General features: G+C 35.4%; 1 protein-coding gene across 3 annotated transcripts in view; it reads right to left on the bottom strand.

Moving 5' to 3' along the window:
• The window catches only part of LOC127450042 (forkhead box protein D3-A-like), a 66,595-nt gene that overhangs the window by 14,825 nt on the left and 29,979 nt on the right, over window positions 1–21,791 (bottom strand). The window contains exon 2 of one of the 3 annotated variants that reach the window (XM_051713752.1): window positions 3,685–5,426. The exons of the other annotated variants lie outside the window; for them this stretch is intronic. Within the exon in view, the coding sequence (XP_051569712.1) occupies window positions 4,093–5,133 (1,041 nt within the window). The 5' untranslated portion in view covers window positions 5,134–5,426 and the 3' untranslated portion in view covers window positions 3,685–4,092. Of the gene's footprint in view, window positions 1–3,684; window positions 5,427–21,791 lie in introns of those variants that run through there. 3 annotated transcript variants of the gene reach the window in all.

Below are 21,791 nucleotides of genomic sequence, written 5' to 3' on the forward strand. Positions count from 1 at the left end.
ATTTTCAGAGCTCATGGTAGTCTGTCTTGAAAGTGCTTTATTACCTTCACAGCTCGAATGCAAAGAAATACACTTCAAACACTCTGAATTTTCCTTTTCAGGACGCTGCTTGGAAGGAATACAGTAGGATATCCCACAGAGCACCTCTACAGCTCCGTGTCTTCGATTTGCATGGTTGTAGAAGGGAGCAGGAGACCTGTACGAGCTGGTACAGCATTTGAGGAATGATTTTAACCATCCAGTTTAGTTTGGCATGAGGAAGTAGACGAGAACACCTCTCAGGTCAGGTATGAACAGACCTTTAAACCAAACCTACTCGTTGTCTCCCTCGTAAAAGCAAGCCGTATCGGAGGGTAAAATATGAATTATACATCATTGCTAACAAAACTCACGCAGCTTGCTTGGATACCGAGCTCTCTTGCTGGCAGCACTGCTGAAGGGGTGTCACGTAAATAGCAATTCATCACAATCATAATATTATTAACATGCTTAATGTGACACTGATGGAGCGTGAAGCGCAGTTTTTTTTACAGTTGACATTCAATTTCAGACCACAAAGTTTGGCCTTATTATGATTTCTGTCTTTTTACATGAAATTACTTATTTTTTTCTTAGATGGCCATGTGAATGGGGAAAATAATCTTGCAGAGTTTTTTTGTGGATCAAAGCTGTGTGGCACACATGTGGCAGCTGGAAAAGAAGGGAAGGTTCACAGAAAATGAAAATTCTGCCATCATTTACTCACCCTCATGTTGGTTCAAACCTGTATGACTTTCTTCCATGGAACACAAAAAGAGATGAGGGTGAGTAAATGATAACAGAATTTTTATTTTTGGGTGAGTTTCTCTTTAAGCTGCATGGTCATATGGTGCTATGGTCACTGTAGAAATAAATATTTGTCTCTGTGTCTCTGTTGGGCCACAGCTAAATAGAGGCAGTTATTTAAAGCCAACAACAGAAGACTTTTTCCATCACTACTGCATACAGAGTCTGTGGGTGATCCAAAGACAGCTGTACACATTTACGCATTACACCAGTGAATTGGTTTTGCTTCTTCACTCAGTTGTCTTCCTACACTTGCTTTTTCTTTTCTCAAAGATCATTCCAATTCTGCATTTAGGCAAAAAGTTTTCCAGCACATTGCCCACTCAACTCAAAACACAGAGTGTTTGAAAGAATGGCGCATGTCAAACATCCAAACACAGGTCAAAACGCCTGAAATGTCCCATACAGAAATCTGATATGTGGCCACACATGGCCTATATGAACATAAAAAATATATAGTTTATTTGTGCATACATGGAATATTCAAATTCCAGTATTACTTGGGAACATATGGTATATGAAAATGGTAATCAGTGAAAACCATACATGAACATTCATATATGTGTGCTTTACTTTTACAGTATTGCCATATGTCAGATTTTTGTATGGGATATTTTTTATTTACATCTCTTCATATGAGTAGTTCAGTACTGATGCCCGTCCATCCCCACTGCTATCTACGCCCCTGACTCTCCCAGAAGTTAAATGTACCCATGTGTGTGTCATTTTGTCTGTAGTGTTGTTTTGCTATAACCTACTGTATTATTTTGAATGTTTTATTTTATTTATTTTATTAAAATGTATTGTAACAACTTAAACGTGTTTTAGTACCTGACATGTTTAAGTGCTCTTTACCAGTCTCATTAAATCATGTATGGCCATCAAGCGTCAACTTTCGGTTTTTCATTTATTTATTTAACTATTTAATTAAAAACTTAGGTCTAACTGAGATATATAATGGGACATTTTCCATTTTGAATTACAAAACAAAAATATTTCAATGCACAAATTAGAACGCATTTACTATAAATAGACTATTTAAAATGTTTAAATGTATTTTTAAAATATTTTAAATTGTGGATATTTTAAGAGGATTTCTCTTCACATATTTTTTTCTATTTATAAAAATAAGAAAAGCAATAAATATAATGCTGTTATTAGTAGTAGGGCTATTAAAAGTGAAGGCAAATTATGGACAAATAGATGTATATTAGCTTAATTTCAGGCAAGTATTTAAAGGGTCAAAACAATTCAATTATTGCTTAAAAAGCAGTGTGCATTTAAGCAATCATTTTCAATGGAACATTTGTGAAGCAGTTCTTTGATTTTGTTGTTTGTTAACATATACAGTGCAAAGTCTTCAAAGGCACAGTATTGTTAGGGGATCTCTGGAACATACATGTGGGGCATACATGTGTTTGAAAATGTGAATACAAGTCCAGTTAACCACTCAGTTTAAAAGTTTACCACCTCTCCAGAGTTTTTCTTAGCCATGATGCACAGATACACTCCACACTACTTTTATTATACTTTCAGAGATATAATAATCAATTAGTATTTGCCTGATGGCACCAGCCATATTTTGGCTGCACATTTTTTCCATACATCCAGGCACCTCTTCCAGGCATCAGGTGTCTTTGTCTTTTTTCCTTCCCTACACATACAAACAGATATTCAGTAGCTATGTATACAGTATATTTCAATGCACATATGAATATAGCTATTCAGTAGCTATATATACAGTATATATATATATATATATATATATATATATATATATATATATATATATATATATATATATATATATATATATATAGCTACTGTATATCTGTACATTGGCCTACACCCTCATCAAAGACACTCTGCACTTCCCTTTAAGTTATCTTTACTGTCTTCAGCTGGAAGTACCAGTGCCTTTGTGCTATTTTCATTTCCAAACGGAATAAAAACTAACTTTGCTCCGTCAAATCACCTCAAGCAAATGTGGAAGGCCTCAAGATGCTAACTGGTGCCTGAAAGTGGAGACAGGTGGTCATTTTGTTTTATATTATTCGAAAATAACTAGGGAGTGAAATCATTTTTATAGTAGACATGGTACAGCTCGCTCAGTGGACACCTAATCATTACGCACATCTGTCAAGGCGGCTACTGCGCATTTGGAGATGATTATTTATTTATCATGTGCGCTCATCGGGATATATGGCCAAACAGAGATACTCTGCAAGAATGTATATTTGTACAAGTGCATTTGAGGCTGACCCGTCTGATTATTTCCGCTGATCAAGCTTAAACAAATAAACCAACAAGTGACTCTCAGTGCTGGAGAGGAGAGAAGAGAAACATGTTAAACTTTCATCTTCTAAATCTCTTCAGCTGATTTGGATTTGTAATGGAGATATACATTAAATGTAGCTCTTTCAATTATTGGTCTTTACAGTATGGCTATTTGATGTAGTTTTAATAACGAACTACAGCTTAATAGCCTCTACACGACTGTGGAGAAACAACACAAAATGAATACAATAATAACTAAAAGAAGCTACAAGTTTTGCTATTTAAATCTTGGCTTGAACATTTTGTATTTTTTTTTCGTTTTCCCAGATTGATCATATCAATGCTCGATTTTATTTATTTTTTGCGTTGCACATTTATGTTAATTGTTTACCTCGGTGGAGAAATGAGTGAGTCCTATAGGCCTTATGCACATAATGACAATATTTATTTACCATATGCATATAAATATTTTTTATTTATACATATATTTACTTTTATATATTTTTATATATATATAATATTATTTTTTTATATTTATACATTTAATATATTTTTTTAATGAAAAATATTTTTACACTGTCTTGTCACCACTCACCAGAAAAAAATCTAACATTTTCTGCTATTAAGAAAAAACCCTGCAATTGCGAATGAAACAAATTAAGAATCATGATTCACATAAATTGTTCATTTAAAAATGCCAGTTTTATTTCCGTCAAAACGTTAAAAGGAAATTCGTCATTGAAATAGTTTGAACATTCGAAGCTCGGTTATTAAAATATTTCACATTCCAATAAAATAACATGCATCAGTAAACATATTCAGCATGGAGAAAAAATTTCACTTTGTGGAATCCTGATAAACTCAATATTTACTAAAATGTTTTTATTCGACGTGCAAGTCGAATCTAACTCTTGATATCGGTTAAATGAAATCATTCCTGAGTTAAATAGTTTTATTAAAATGTTTTTTTTTCCCCTCCGCAATGCGCTCCTAGTCATTTACGCTAGCCAAGTGTCTGTGTTTAGTGGTGAAATCCAAGTGGTTCTGCAGATTTTGCAGCTTCTGGTACTCATACTGAAAACTGAGGACCCGCGGGAAGCCCATCGGATTGAACAGTGCTGAGGATGCGTATGGAGAGGTCGGAGCTATTGGGCACGTTAGGCCAGGGGTGACAGGCTCTATGGCTACTGTTTGGGACTGTGGGAAAGCTTTGTTGGTGATTGAGTTCCGCGAGAAAAAAGTGGACAGAGCTGGTAAGACGCTGCCAACAGGTGGAACGCCGATGGGTTGATGGAAGCCAAACGGGTACATATCCAAACCTGGTAATTGCGCGCAGGACGCGCTGAGACCGTACGCGCCGTAGGTGAGGTTCGGAAAGCCGCTCGGTTGCAGCGCCTGATCTTTGAACACCGCGAATTTGAAGTGCTGTCGTTTAAATCGCTTCCTCCTCCGCAGGAAACTTCCGTTCTCAAACATATCCGATGAATTCGGATCGAGAGTCCAGTAATTCCCCTTTCCAGGATTACCCGGCTCGCGTGGCATTTTTACGAAGCAGTCGTTCAGGGAAAGATTGTGTCGGATGGAGTTCTGCCAGGCCGGGAATTTCTCTCGGTAGTACACGAACCGGTGGCTGATGAAGTCGCAGATCTCGCTGAGAGTGAGACGCTTCTTTGGGCTCTGGAGGATCGCCATGGTGATCAGGGCGATGTAGGAATAGGGCGGTTTCACCGAAGTGCTTTTGCTCGGAGTTGAGGGACATATGGAAGAGGATACGTGGTCCTCATCGCTCTTGTTGGACCGATTGTCGGACAGGGATTCCGAGCTGTTGTGTACCTGGTCGGATGCGCAAAGAGCGGAGGACGAAAGATGCTCGTCTCCAGAGTCCATGCCACCTTCTCCTACCACGTCGACAACGAGGTCATCCATTAAATCAGTGTCCAGGGTCATAATCCACGAGTGGAGTCGCGAAAAGGATTTTAAACAAGCAGATGCGCACGCACAAATTATAATAATAATTAAAAATAAAATCATTCACTAAGATAGGAAGGGTTGTTTCTGGTTCCTCGGCTCCTCAGAACACAAAGGAGGATAAATTATATAGAGAAGAATAGACTAACTAGGTTTATTTTGGCCACACAGAAGTCGTCAACATTTGGGCGCAGGAGGTTTGGAGAGCTGCGCACACAGCAATGTCCATCCGTCCACTCCAACGCAACTGGATTCCCGCAGCTGTTTGGGGAATCAGATGACGATGATGTCATGAAGAAGTTCTCGGGAAGAAGCTTCACTCCAATGAAAACAGGGCGACTCAACCAGACAGTCCTCTGAAGGAAACATTATTGATATCATGCCACTGGATTCACAAGGTTATTATGTCTTTTAACCTCGCTAGAGACTCTTCTACTGCTCAACATCAGACACCATGTCAAAGAAATTGTATTTTTAAATTACAGTGAAAAATAAGAGAGGATGTACTTGAGAATCAAACCTTTCACACATCTCAGCATATTACATTGTATGAAGTACTTGAAATTAATAGAAATAAATGAATGTAGCCTACATGAATCCTCCAACGCTAACTATATACACTATAAAAACAACCCAAAAATATTTTAGCCTATTTTTAAGATGGACACAATTCAATTTCATAACAACATTTTGAGTGAACGAATTGAGTAATCTTTAACTAAATTAAATTAATAAAACTTGAATAAACGTAACTTATTATTATTATTATTATTATTAATTATTATTATTATTACTCAATTCAATTTGATGGGATTTTGTTTTGAAATTGAAATGTAAACGTAACTGAATCTAAAAAACATGCATCCTGTTGAGTGTAGCCTATACATGTATTTGTCTTTTTTTGGCAATAAAAGCTTCACACATAAATTGAATAGACTCTACCTAAAGAAATACTACATAACGTGTGAGGTAACAGTTATGAATGGGTTTTCTATAACTATGAATATATATATATATATATATGCATAGTTATAGAAAACCCATTCATAACTGTTACCTCACACGTTATGTAATATTTCATTACATAATGCATAGATACATTTATAATCTTTTTTAAAAAAAAATCGTTATGGTCCTAAGACTGTTTGTGGCATTTTATTATTATTATTATTATTATTATTATTAGCCTATTATTAATTAACGACATATTTCCGATGATTATTTGTATTCTATAATATATTAGTAATATATATTTTTATATATTTATTGTTATTTGATCAAAATTGTGGAGCATTAAAGCTATATATATATATATATATATATATATATATATATATATATATATATATATATATATATATATATATATATCCTATATAGCCTATCTATCTATCTGTCTATCTATCTATCTATCTATATATATATATATATAGATAGATAGATAGATAGACAGATAGATAGGCTATATAGGATATATATATAGATAGACAGATAGATAGGCTATATAGGATATATATATAGATAGACAGATAGATAGGCTATATAGGATATATATATAGATAGACAGATAGATAGGCTATATAGGATATATATATAGATAGACAGATAGATAGGCTATATAGGATATTTATCTATCTATCTATCTATCTATCTATCTATCTATCCATCTATATCTATATATATATATATATATATATATATATATATATATATATATATATATAATCAGAAAAATACAGTAGTATATAACTATAATTAATTTCAGAATTTAAAATACACATTTGAGATATACCATTCAGCTTTGAAGCATTGAGGCAAAAATAAGCAACATACAATTCCTAAAATGTATCATAAGGTGCCGTAAACTGTTTCTGATCTTCTCACATGTGTTTTCTCTCTTCCAATATCTTGCATTTCCTATTGCACTTAAAGTAGTTTTCTTTAATGACGTTGAAAATCAGGCCCATCATATAAAATTGTAGGGTCGCTCAGATAAAAGTGAAACATTTTCGCTCACATTTCGGAGTTTAAAGGCTGGCGAAGGCCGTCGGGTGTTTCTTTTTAATGATGAAACTCTTTGTTGAGGATTTCTACATTTCCTGCCTATAATCGTATTGATACCGGAGCTAAGAGATGAAGTGGGTGGGCATGATTTCCCAAATCTTTCACGCATGTCCTTAGATTGGAAACAGGCTCAGGGAGAGAAATGAATGAGAGATGGTTTTGGAAGCGAAGAGGGGATAATAATACAAACCCGACGCAACGCAGTTCCACAGATAAAGTGCTGTGATGTGGTTTTCATGGGTTATGTGGGATTCCTATAGACAACATAGTCTAAAATTGGAGACGACAATAAGCTGCAAATACTACGATTTGCAATGTGTGCATTGCAACAGATTTTGTTATTATATTTCTATGTAAAAACTAAAATAACCTACATATAATAATATACAGTTAAGTTCACATATCATATAAGCTTAAAGGGACAGTTCACCCAAAATTACTGTCATTATATAAGCCACTCACCCTCATGTTGTTCCAAACTGGTATATTATTCTTTCTTCTGTAGAATACAAAAAGATGTTAGGCAGATTGTTAAGGAATGACAGCCTCAGTCACCATTCACTTTCACTGTATGGAAAAAAGATGCAATTAAAGTGAATGGTGACTGAGGCTGACATTCTGCCTAACATCTCCTTTTGTGTTCCAAGGAAGAAAGAAAGTCATATGGGTTTTGAACAATATGAGACTGAATAAATTATGACAGAATTTTCATTTTTCCTAACAGAAGTTTATTTCAGTAACTGAATAGTGCAATTAAAACAAAATACAAAATTAAAGGGATAGTTCACCCCAAAATTTTAATTCTCTCATCACTGACTTACCCGCATGCCATCCCAGATGTGTAGGACTTTCTTTCTTCTTCTGAAGATTTTTAGAAGAATATTTCAGCTCTGTAGATCCATACAATGCAAGTGAATGGTGGCCAGAATTTTGAAGCTTAAAAAAGCACATAAAGGCAGCAAAAGTTATCCAGACAACTCTGGTGGTTAAATCCATGTCTTCAGAAGTATGTTCTGAATGTTCCAGGTTCAATACAAGTTAAACTCAATCGGCATTTGTGGCATAATATTGATTACCACAAAAATGAATTTTGACTCGTAGCTCCTTTTCTTTAAAAAAAGCAAAAATCTTGGTTCCAGTGAGGCATTTACAATGGAAGTGAATGGGGGCCAATCTGTAAACATTAAAATACTCACTGTTTCAAAAGTATAGCCACAAGACATAAAGGACATGTGTGTAAAAATTATTTTAGTGTGATAAAATCACTTACTAACCTTTTCTGTGTAAAGTTAGAGCCAATTTTACAACTTCGTTACCATTATGATGTAATGTCAACAAACCCTAAAACCCTAAAATGACTGTAAAAATGACAATTGAAACAATTTACAGCTCAAATAATACACACATTTTAACAGAAGACTTTAAGTGCTTTTATAAAATTATAAGCTTCGAATTTCTGTTTAAACCCTCCAAATTGGCCCCATTCACTTCCAGTGTAAGTGCCTCACTGAAACCTTGATTTTTGTGTTTTTTAAAGAAAAGGAGGAACATGTCAAAATACATTTTTGTGGTAATCAACATTATGACACACATGCTGTCGACTGAGCTTAACTTGTATTGAACCCGGAACATTCCTTTAAGTCCTTTTTTACAATCAATCTCCACTTTCACATTCTTCTTCTTTTGTTTTTGATGATTCACATTCTTCCTGCATATCGCCCCCTTCTGGGAAGAGAGGAGAATTTATAGTAAAAAGGATTTAAATATTGTTCTGTTTCTCAACCACATCTATCATATCACTTCAGAAGATTTGGATTTAACCACTAGAGTCATATGGAATACTTTTATGCTGCCTTTATGTGCTTTTTGGAGCTTCAATGTTCTGGTCACCATTCACTTGTATTGTATGGACCTACAGAGCTGAATTATTCTTCTAAAAATCTTTGTTTGTGTCCAGCAGAAGAAAGAAAGTCATACACATCTGGGATGGCATGAGGGTGAGTAAATGATGAGAGAAGTTTCATTTTTGGGTGAACTAACCCTTTAAGAATATACAACCTCTCATCAACTTAAGTGACTGTTGTCTCTTTAAATGAAACAGATAATCAGAGAAAAAGCTGTTTCCATTCACATGTATTTCTGTCCGTCGTTATGGCCACTTGCATAGTGGCCTTGAATAGCACTTGTTTTATGAGTTTTGTTTTACTTGGGTTTCTTTGACGTATAACTCTTATTATAATACATATTTTATAAGATACTCACCTAGCCAAATATTACGGTCTGTTCTTATGTTCAAAACTGTTTACTGAAATTACTTTATGTTGCTTATCCTCGCCCTCAAAGACCTGATTATTTGTTTCAAGAAATTGTTTCATGGACGCAGGAAAACAACACAGATTTCAAATTGTGCAGATACTATGAATACATTATTTGACTGTAGATACAAACTAAATATACTTGAAGCACACTCAACCTTATAAACCAGAGACTTCTGCAACCTTGCAGAAACAATTCCATAAACTAAAGAAACAGCGCCACCTTGTGACAAGATTTAGAAAATAGTTTTCGTTGTAGGCTGTAATATAATATACATTAGGTGCATGTATTTGGTTGGATTAACTGACCTCCTTAAAAACTTCCGTATGCAATACTAAATAATCATCATTTATACCCACATTTCAACAATTAACCATCTATTATTATTTTGTAGTCATGTTTTAATCTTGACACCAATGGCAAACCTGTCCAGCTTTTCCATATTGATGATGAGCATGACACCATGTAATGAGCCAAATAATATTTAGCTAGCTAGTGTCCTGCTTGTTGATTAGGATTATATTTTTGGAGCATCTTAAAATTTGGGGGCATAATTGAATAATTTTCCTATAATCCTTATAATTGTCTAGCTGAAAGAATTTACTGTAAACAATCTAGATAAAACTCAATTTCTAAAACAAAAACAAATAAAAAAAAAAACCTATGTTCTTGCTTTTTTTCTATAAGTTGAATGAAGTTAGAACAAACCATATTTAGGTGAAGTTAATCCACCTTTATTCTGTAACATTGTTGCAAGTTGAGCATTATAGTCAAATGCATCATACTTTTCTTTTCTCACACTTTCCTACAATTAATTCAGCTAAAACAATACAAACTCCATTTAAGCCTTGTTTTGTCAATATTTTCAGCCTTCTGTGTAAAACATATTTCTTTTATTAATATTCATGTTTTATTCTAAGAAAGTTACAGACATTCTCCTCCTCCTTTTTTTAAAAAAAATAATATGACTAAAACTTTAACAATATTCTTTTGCTGCCTGGAAAGAATTTGCATTTCTTTCAGTAAATGCAAACCTAGTTTAGATTTTATTGCCTGTGTTTTGTTCAACAATATGACCAGTAGATGTCACCAAAACACCTATATTGAAATCTTGGACTTCAATTAGCTGAGAATGCATGTGCAACTAAATACAGTAGCTTCATGTGTCATGTATCTTCAGGTCCACACCATTGAATTGATGTAAACATTTTACAACAATAAAATGATAAGAAAAAGCATTTACTCCACGTGTCTGAATATAGTGAGCAAATACAGCAAACCTCGCGACTGCATTAAGTAGACTGGCGACACACTGCATCGATTTCCTGTCAAATTAAAAGAGCAAAAAATAAAAACAAAAATAAAATAAAAAAGTTTAGAGAATTACATTGCATGAACTTTTACTGCTTAAAAGATCAGCCAAAGCCGATCTTATTTCAAACCTGTGTTTTGTAATAGACTGGCTCTATATTTAAACTGAATTCTAGGTTTTAAATTTGATTTGAATTCAAACTTTGAATTTTGAAATGAATTGATATTTGTGCAAATTTAAGATCTGGGGTTTGTATGAAACTGTCTCAGTTCAAGAAGTCAATTGCGTCAATGCATTGCCTGGGCGTGGGTAAGATATATCCGTCATTATTTTCATTAAGCAACAAATTGCTCCCCGTGGCTGTGTCTGTGGCCTTTTGAAAGTATAATTAAATTAGATTAGATGTTTGTGTAGCCTATATGTAAAGTGATAATATACAGTCAAAATCCATCATTGCAAAATAAACCTTGACAAGGACTTGTATCATCCTGAAGGGGTTTTAATTTGTGAAAATGACTGGCTGACTGTAGATTATCCCACTTACACTGTTACACAGTTACAGTACTTACTGGACATATAAACAAATTAACATAAGATGTTGATTTGAGTTTAAATTATGGATTATTTTTATGCTGCCTTTATGTGGATTTTGGAGCTTCAAAATTTTGGCACCGATTCACTTCCATTGTATGGACCTACAGAGCTGAAATTTTCATCTAAAAATCTTCATTTGTGTTCTGCTGAAGAAAGAAAGTCATACACATCTGGGATGGATTGAGGGTGAGTAAACAATGAGAAATGTTTCATTTTGGGGTGAACTATCCCTTTAAGTAACCTGACACACTAAATTCAGGTCATGTATCCTCTACTACTGAACATGTTGAATCAGGTGTGTTAGATGAGGGAGACATCAAAAATGTGCTGTGCTAAGGTGGGAGTCTGGAGCTGGATTGATTTAACTCTCACACCCAAACATGATGGGTGAAAATCCCAGGAGATCAGCAGTTACAGAAATACTCGAACCGAACCATCATGGCACCAACCATCATGCCACGGTCCAAATCACTGAGATCAAATTTTTTCCCCATTCTAATGGTTGATGTGTACATTAACTGAAGCCCCTGACCCGTATCTGCATGATTTTATTCACTGCACTGCTGCCACACTATTGGCTGATTAGATAATCACATGGATGATTGTTTGTGCCAGATGGGCTTGTTTGAGTATTTCTGTAACTGCTGATATCCTGGGATTTTCACACACAACAGTCTCTGGAATTTACACTGAATGGGGCCAAAAAAAAAAAAAAAAACATCCAGTGAGCGGCAGTTCTGTGGACGGAAACGCCTTGTTGATGAGAGAGGTCAACAGAGAATGGCCAGACTGGTTCGAACTGACAAAGTCTACAGTAACTCAGATAACCACTCTGTACAACTATGGTGAGAAGAATAGCATACAATGCAATAATTGTATGTAATTAATTATAAATAAACCATCAGTTTTTCCATATCTGTGTTTTCATGCTTATGACCAGTATGCAGATGGTTTTAATTTGGTTATTAACTGGTCGAAAAATATTGGTGGCCAATGCATCAGTGCATCCCTATTTAACAATCAGTATCAGTCTTGTCAGTTGACTCTGTTTAGGGAACACCCAGACATGGACAAGTGTCAGCTGCTGACTGTGTGTGCCAAAGGTCATGACCCCCAGGGCAGGGAGGAAGTCCAGAGGTCAATATCTGATGCAGGAGTCTGGTTGTTTCTCACCTTAGCTCAGCATAGTTTTCACACTACAAAACAACTGCTCATGTCCTCAGTTCACCTGTGCTTCCGTGACACTCCCACAACTGTTATCATCAGCAGTTTTCTTGTCTTCCACACTTGTGCTCATCACTGTGATTGCATCACTGAATATGTGAAGACAAGTGAACTCATCATTTATAATTGTTTAATCAGGCAGTAGTATTTATATTTAAGTAATATTCCCTTTTGTGATAATTAATGTTTCTGAATGCCCTCAGGCACTTTGGCAGTGTGAAAAAATGCTTGGCTTTTGTATGATAAACTGAAGTTTACTTTTCAGCCTGTCTTTATGAGTCAGCACTGTTGTTCTCAAGTGCTTGGGCACAAAGCAGAAAGGGCTTGGAAAAACTAAATTGACCTTTACATTTTTATTGGTGCTTGCTAAGGCAAGTATCACTGTTGCTCATACTTAGGATTTGCAAAGACCCCTAACCCTAAGTTATAAAATATTATTCTTAACTCTTCCCATCACTGTTTGCACTACAGACATGAACAATCCCTCAAATTATGTGGCTTGTTAAGAAGAGGTGTGTTATTGCATTTCTACCTGACAATCAGACATGCAATTGTCAACTCGTGGACATTAAAACAAAACATCTCAAAGACTTACATTGTAGATGTAGCAAAAACTGTGCAGATTTCATGTGGGCCAATTAATCACTGATGACAACTTCAAGTCTGCCTGTTTCTATTGCAGTTTGACCAATAAATCATTTTTGCAAGGGAGGGTTTCATTGTTTCCACTGCAAACAACCACCCATGTCATTGTCCATAAAAGAGAAAATAACAAAACTGTAAATTTTCAGTCATTTCATAAATCACTTTCTCTAATTCAGTTACTCATAAGAATTCCCCGTAAGATTCTGAAGGATCATATCGAAGTTTAATTCAAATTTAACAAGACCGACTTTGAAGCTTGCACATAATTGAGTGTGTCTGACCCAGGATAAAAGGAACTTTTCATAAACCACACTCTAGTTTCCTGTAATTTAAAATAGAGTGTTGGACTGGATGCCCCATTGGTCTCTGTCAATCTTTAAAACAAAACAGTATGTCATACGACTAGACCTGCCATACTATATACTTCATTCATGCAGAGCAACTAGACTGATTCAGAGAGAAAGTCATGGATGGATTCAGAGAAACTGATAGATGGATGGATGGATGGGTGGGTGGGTTGGTGTATGGATTCAGAGAGATTAGATAGATAGATATATAGTCCATTTTGATTTCATGTTGTCTATAAATCATAGAAAAAAACATTGGCCACTACAGACTGGTAAAATATCCTTTAAAGCCTGCTTCTCACCTTAAAAGAGCCGAGCTTCCTCAAAAAGTAGAATCTACTTTTCATACTCTTGTCATTTAACCTGCACAGGATTATACATGCCATACTGAAGCTACCTGAACCCTGAAACAGGTCCGAACAAGCCAAGCTTTCCCTCAACCCAAAGACTTTGTTAACTAACTTGCCAAGCAGCTCTCCAGCTATTCATGGGAAATCACACAAACGGCAAGCTAGTTAAAGATGAGACCTGCCCCCCTGGCAGCAGCTCCTGCTTTTACTGATTAAAAACACGTTTGAAATGACACAGCTGATATCTGCGTGTGGGAAAGTGGAAACATACATCGCTTACGTAAGTGATTCGTGATGAATCAGTCTTGTAACACTGACAGAGTGCATTTCATTGTTCCCACTATGGCATTCATTCTAGTGTACGGGGGCTCTCAAAGACATCACACTGCCAAAAACATCAGTTCTCATAATAGTATTTTTCTTGATTAATTGGCCTTCCACTGAGGGAGAAACTGTGCTGAGATGTGATGGTGTCTTATATTTGCATGTATGCCAGCCTGTAATTTAATATTTGCCTTGACAAGATAACAACATGCTGAATTACAGATAACAAACAAATCAAGTAATTCAAAGTGTATTGTACATTGTAAAAATTATTTATTAGTTCTTAATTTTAAATTAATAAATACAATTTATTAATAATTCTGTCATCATTTACTCACACTCTTGTTGTTCCAAACCTGTATGGCTTTCTTTCCACAGTGGAAATATTGATCTGTTTCTCACCCACAGCTTCAGAAGGCATGGATTTAACAACTGGAGTCTTATAGACTACTTTTATGATTCCTTTATCTGCTTTTTGGAGCATCAAAATGTTGGCACCCATTCACTTGCATTGTATGGACCTACAGAGCTGAGATGTTCTTCTAAAAATCTTCATTTGTGTTCTGCAGAAGACAGAAAGTCATACACATCTGGGATATCATGAGGGTGAGTAAATGATAAGAGAATTTCATTTTTCTGTGAAATTTCCCTTTAACATTTACCTGGAATAACCTGAAGTATGTCAAAGATCTGCCAGATATGAGTGGATAGGGAATTTCTTTGGAAGTAAAGAAGTGTTGGGATAAGCTAAACCTTTCATCTCTTTGTTCAAAACATTCCTGTTCCTAAGTATACCCGCTTAGAGTGCTACACAATAACGTGAATGATGCTGATCTGTGTGGCTTGATTTGGCAGTGATAGATGGAAGTCTTTAGTTGGGCTCACACTACTGTCCACAGTAGTTTTGTACTGTGCCAAATGGCAGATTTATGTGAGGGCAGAAAATTCAGCACAGTGTCTTCATTGTGTTTTGAGCTCGTGCCGAGGGAGTTTGGGTATAGCTGAGGTTAGATGGGCATTTCATAATTTCATCAAAGCAATACAAAATCCTACTCAGTTAAATATGCACTCACAAAATTTAGGTGGTGCTTGCTAGGACAAGCTTCACTATTACACTCATACTTCAGGCTGGGGTAGCCTATGTTCTAAACTTAGGTTAGGCCCAAGTATCTGTCTATCTTTATTTCTCTCTTTCTTTCTTTCTCTTTCTTTCTTTAAATTTTTTTATTTTTTGCAATGCCAGGGTGTTTTGGGTGGTTACTAGGGCATTACTAGGTGGTTGCTAGGACATTACTGAATGGCTGCTAGAAGGTAGCTTACTGTCTCAAATCAAAGGAGACCATCCCCAAATCTCTATGAAAACCTGATCCCTAGATATGTTTAGGGACCTTTTAAATGGGAGTCTATGGGATTTTTTTCCCCCGCTCATTTTTCATTTATTTAATTATTTAATTAATATTCTGCATTAAAAATACATTAGAATATAGACCATGATTATGTATTTGTTTCAAACAGATACAATATATAGGTGTTCCAATTATCTGCTTTTGTCATTCAAAATGAAGGGTTTACTGTATATGTACTGTAAAAGAATAGTACCACCACTGATATATGCTACTTGCTAAATGCTGCAAGCTTGTGTTCAGTATAAAAAAACAAGCCTATGGTCATGTTTATAATCAAAAGGGAGCTGTGTTGTACAGTATATGTACTGTACTTTACTGGGTCTTATTTTTTTTATATTTTTTTACATGAACAGAATGGTTGTTAGGAATTTTCTCACAAAACGGAAGGGTTAAAACATTGTATAGTATGTATATTAAGCTGTTGGATGTTTAATAAGCCATAAGGTTTTCCTACATTATGAGAACACACAAAAGCATCAGGATCACTAGAGTTTCCTTAGATCCCATTTTTCATATTTAGCCACAATTATTCTCATTACTGAGAGATTATTTATTATTTATTTATTCACACTATTAACTTCAGGTGTTGCACAATTAAAATATGCAAATGTGTGCTACGAACATGAATTATGTCTCAAATCATACATTTCTAAGCTTTTTGGACAGTGAAACAGGCAAAAAAAAAAAAAAAAAAAAAGAAACCCAATCCTTATCAAGAGACCACATTTCAATGAAACTTGAGGATGGGCTCTTTTGACTTGCACCAGTAAGCAGCCATCCAGAACATCTTTGTACCATGGAAGTGACCTTTGCACAGACAAGCATCACTTGTATTTTCTTCAGAAAATGTAAAAATCTAGTTTTAAAGCTACAAAACTGATTTAATCTTAGAACTGATCTTTGTTCAACTTTCTGTCACTCTGATTTTGGCTCTAGATTTTGCTGGTGATATTTATGATTCTTACCGTCTTTGAACACAACCATTGGGATTGTTATAACAAATTATTTGAGGATTATTTTACATGGGCATGCCTGACTCATGTGGATATGGGCGTCTGTGCTAAAGCTTGAAAATGGGGAGGAATAACATCAGTCTCCAAAACAATGACTGATGTTGTCCAATGAGTTTGAAAGCTTTCATTGGCAGCCATACACTCATTTTTTCTCATTCCTTTTCTTTTTGCCACTCTTTCTTTATTACTCTTTCTTTCTTTTCTCTGCATCCACCCACACATCCTTCCAGTGGCTTCCCAAGCCTTGGCGAAATGCAACCGCTGCAAAACTAACAGCCCGAGCCTGTTTGTCTGCCAGTAGGGCAAGAAAAAATGACAGATGAAAAACTGCCTTGGATACACAAACTCAATTCTATTGTGCTGATAGTCTGATGTTCAGGTCCACTGCACACAAGGAGCTGCAAAAATATTTGAAATATGGGAGAGACGTTGATTCAGGGTTGGTCAGTGGTAAACTCTACTGTAGACGATTGTGCACAATGATGGTGGTCTAGTTATTACAGCCACAAATTATTTGAACTCTGTAAAATTTATTTATTTATCTTTGGAGATTATTTGGTTTCAGAAATCTCAAACTAAGGAAGAATGTGAGAACATTTATGAACCTGCATGACTTTCCTATCCCAGTTTAAAATGCAGAGACAACTATTAGTAAGCCATTTGTTGGTTGATTTCCCCCGAAAAGTGTAAACACAGTGGCTCTGTGGCACTATCAAAACAATACTCTGTTTGCTTGAGCATCCGGACCAGCCCCGACAAAGCAATATTCACTCAACCAATGGTGTAAGTTTGGGGAGGGGCCTTGTTTTGGCCAACCAATGGCAGAGGAGGGGAGTGTTCAGGAAACCTCTAAGAAAACAGTCATTTTGTTTTCAATTCCCTGCTAGGGGCACGAAATTAAACACTTTACTTTTAATACACATTATTTTGAACGATTTATCAATGCACCTTATATCAAAGAAACAAAATGTTTGTCTTTGTAACATTTTATCAAAATGTAATCTGCCTCTGAATTGACTTTCCTTGCAGGCTATTTGTTGACATTAACTCTTAGCCAAATAGCTATTTAGCCTTCATTTCTTTTGCATGCTAGCACCATTTTGGTACCACCACATTTCTTGTTGAATAAAAAAGTCCCACCCTGCATTTTTTTTTCTTTCAATAAATGGCCTGTTCCATGTAGAAATATGGTCCATGTAGAAATATGTTACATTATAGAAGTAAAATGGATTTCGAATGCTGTTCATGGTGCATCTAAATCAAACTTTATTCAAGCCAGTTTTCCATTGTGCAATTCATCAGTCAGTACGTTTACACAAACAGTTACGAGGCCAGTTGTGGTCCAATGAATGTGTATACATGCTTGATGGAACCGAGTTAGTTGCAATTGCATTATCTAGGTCTGTTAGACTGACTTTGCAAAAATCTAACTGGTACGATTTCAGTCAAACTAAAGCCTTTACATGACATAAAAAAATAAAATAAAAAAAAGAATGACTGTTTTTGTCTGAGGGGAGTAAAACTTTTAAAGTGCATGTAAAAATACTGAGTGAAGATCAGAAAGAAAAGTCAGTAAGGCCACAGATAAAATCAGAAAATTTGAATCCCCATATCTATTCTTAACATGTCTTAACATGTCTCTCTGCTCTAACCAGAGCAGAAAGAGATCTTCCGATTTTAACACAACTGTATCGAGAAAATTTCACAGTTTCCTGCAGTTGTTCTATAAGTGTCATTTGTATTGGTCAGCATACCTTAAGAAAGCCTCAGGCACTCCACACACATTCCTTCTGACCACACTTGGCTAAATCCTGCAGCTTGCGTTCAGCTCTGGTTAAAGTAAACCCAGAATCCAACAACAGCTGACCTCAACCTTTGCCAGCCAACACTGTGGTCAGTACATATCCCAATTGGCGCCTGTGGGTTAATAGGCCAATGCTTTTTCTGAAAGCCATCAAGACAAAAATTACACTTCAGAAGTGGGTGAAAACTTCCAAATTGTACCATATTTTACCATATATTTGCATTTAACACTCACATTATTATACTGTAGATGTCTTTAGTGTTATAGTGGCATAGATCCTACATCTTGTTCTGTTTGTGGTCTTCTAGAAATAAGAGTTTTTTTCTTTCCAGCTTTGATTACAAGGGCTCATATGTCATTTTGTTTTAGATACCTTAATTATAGACCTTTCCTGTTTCCTACAGAGTTCCCACTCTTTTTTATGAATGATTTTTCCATGACCTTTCCAGTCATTTTGGATTACTTGATATGGATTTTAAAAAAAATATTTCAGATTCAGACCGATTCGCCAATAACTCATTGAGATCGATTGGTGAAGCGGTTCAAACGATTCATTGACAAGATTCAACCCAAAAGAATCAATTTGCTCACAAATTGGAGATCACTAAGGCACGTGAATAAATTGTACTTTACAGAAGAGCAATATCCAGCTGATTAAATATTTTAGAGCAGAACGTAACTAGAAAAATGTATATTCACTATAAAGCTCTCCATGATTTTTAAGATTTTATTAATTTTCATGACTTTTCTAGGCCTGGAAAACAGAATTTTAAAATTATTGCCAGGCAGGGCTGTTTCTAGACATAGGCGAAATAGGCGGTCACCTAGGGCGCCACTTGCTGGGGGTCATGTCAAAGAGGAGGCCACCGCCATGCACCCCAATAACACCCACTCCCGCCAATAGGGATCTCGCCCAGGGCACCAGAATGGTCAGAAATGGCCCTTTTGCTAGGTATTGGCAGGTTTTTCATGACCGGGGGAACCTTGTTCCTAATAAAAGCCCTATACTATCAGTTTCCGTTTTACCTGCCTGGTAATTTTGCTCTTATCCAACATAACCATGCAAGATGTGAATCCTTATACAGAATCCATAAACTGTAGCATATATTAATTAATTTGTTTGTTATCAAATATTCTTTCTTAAAATAAAACAAGTACCAATAAAGTTTTTAAAAGTACTGTCTTGCAGATTTTAGTTGGCTTTGGACATTATAAAACCCTTTAAAGACCCCATGAAATGGTATGATGTGTGCAATTTTCTTTCCAGTGTGACAGATGTAAAGGTTGGCGGTGGGACAATTAGTCTTTGGTTTGCTTAACAGCCCAGCAAAACCACACTAGAAAGCTTGTGCCATGACCGAAAGAAAATTAATTCATTTTAAAATTCATTTTAAAATGAATGAATTCCAGCCACTTCACAATGAATGGATGGTTGGGAAAGGCAATAAAGTATGAGTAAAAGACATACCGAAAAACCATAATTTGCTTTTTGTTATTAGTTGGAATGTTTTCATTCTAGAGAGCATTTTACTGGACAAAAATGTGTATAGTGCAAAATAAGTCATCAATATTTTTGCTCTGTAAATATTACCCAGAATAAATGTACATGAAGGATATCTGCTAAATATGCTTTACTTTGTAAAGTTTTAGAGCACATTAGCATATAGACAGCCTCAAAGCTAACAAACATGGACAAAAAGCCAAAAACACCAAATTGGATTTCTTGACATCTTTATGTGTTGATTTACTGTAAAAAATAAAATAAAATAAAAATTTGGGCAGAAGTCTATGTAGAAGACTACATTTTGGGGTGGTTGCTGAACTCAGTCAATGAGAGATTGTCAAAAGCCCTTATGAGTGACTCTGTGTAACTGCCATATCAGAACAGGATCAAGAACAGGAACAATTCTTGGACTTGCGCCTGTGTTTCTGTTCAACTTAATTCAAATGTCGTTGGTTGTGTTTTTTGGCTCATGGTTTGCCATCTCTGCTAATTAACCAGCAGATATTTTCATCTCATGTAATAACCCATAGGCAAGAAAACATACAAATGAGATTTCTTTAATATCTTGGTTTCTCCTAGACTGCAATGAGATTACGTAGAGAGTAAATGGAGAATTTTGCTTCTCAGATTTAATTTTGACAATGAGTCTTCTCTAGAATTTCAGATGAGATCTTAACAATGTCTCAAACTGTGCACAATCAAAAGACAGAAATTTCAATATGACCTTAAATATTTCTAATTTAAGTCTACCAAGACCAAATGGTGTAAACTATGCTACCCTGAGTTATGTTATATACTTTTATATTAGGGCTGTCAATTTAACATTAATTCAGTATGATTAATTATGTAAAAAATAATGCATAAAAATAAATTACGTTATTAATCATGTCCCCGGACCGAATATTCCTACCATTGGAGCAATTCAAGCTTGAAGTACCACCTGTTTTCAGCAGGGGGTAGTAAGCATAACTTCAGCTGTATAGGTAACGTGCAGCTGTACAGACAACAAACCACACTTATGCTTGCTTGTGACTAGCAACAGCACCAGATGAGAATGCGTTCTTGCGTTCAAAAACTGCTGGATTGGGCGCAATTCTGAATGCAGTGATCGAGACAAATGTTTCTACATTTCAAAGTACATTTAACTTGACACAGCCACCTAAAAACGCTGTATTTATGACGTGATGCAAACAAGGCGCTCTGAAAGCGTCCGTCTGACACATATACATAGACACGTCCTTAGAAAAGCCCTTATAATAAATCTATCTCGGGCAGATTGACGAAGTCAGTTGCAAAATGGATTGCTGAAGACTATAGGCCAATGATAGGCTTATGTTTAATGAAATGGAAATAAACAATACACTTCTAAAGCCACTTTTTATATTGTCTTATCAATGCTCTACTTGTTTGCCACAATAATGTAATGCATTTTAGTTGTCTGAATTATTATATATTTATAATATAATATATTTATATAATTTAAATATAAATATTTTTAATTATTGAATTATTATATATTTAATTATTGTTAATTGGGGGCCTTTCTCAGCAAATACTGTATATATGCAATTAATTAGACTAATTAATAAGGATATCATGTAATTATTTTGATTAATTTTTATTTTATTTTTTTTTTTATTTTTTTTGATTGACAGCCCTAGTTTATATCCCTACTCCAGTGGCAGCTGGTGCTTACCAAAAGTAGGGAAGCTCATTCTATGGTTTTTGGTGTCTGCAATGTTGTTCCCGAAGCTAACCCCCCCCCCTGAAACCGTGAAATTAATTAAGCTAAAAACCGTTTTTACCTCAAAATAGGCA

The sequence above is a fragment of the Myxocyprinus asiaticus genome, chromosome 13 (genome assembly GCF_019703515.2).
Source record: "Myxocyprinus asiaticus isolate MX2 ecotype Aquarium Trade chromosome 13, UBuf_Myxa_2, whole genome shotgun sequence".
In the NCBI taxonomy this organism is placed as follows: Eukaryota; Metazoa; Chordata; class Actinopteri; order Cypriniformes; family Catostomidae; genus Myxocyprinus; species Myxocyprinus asiaticus.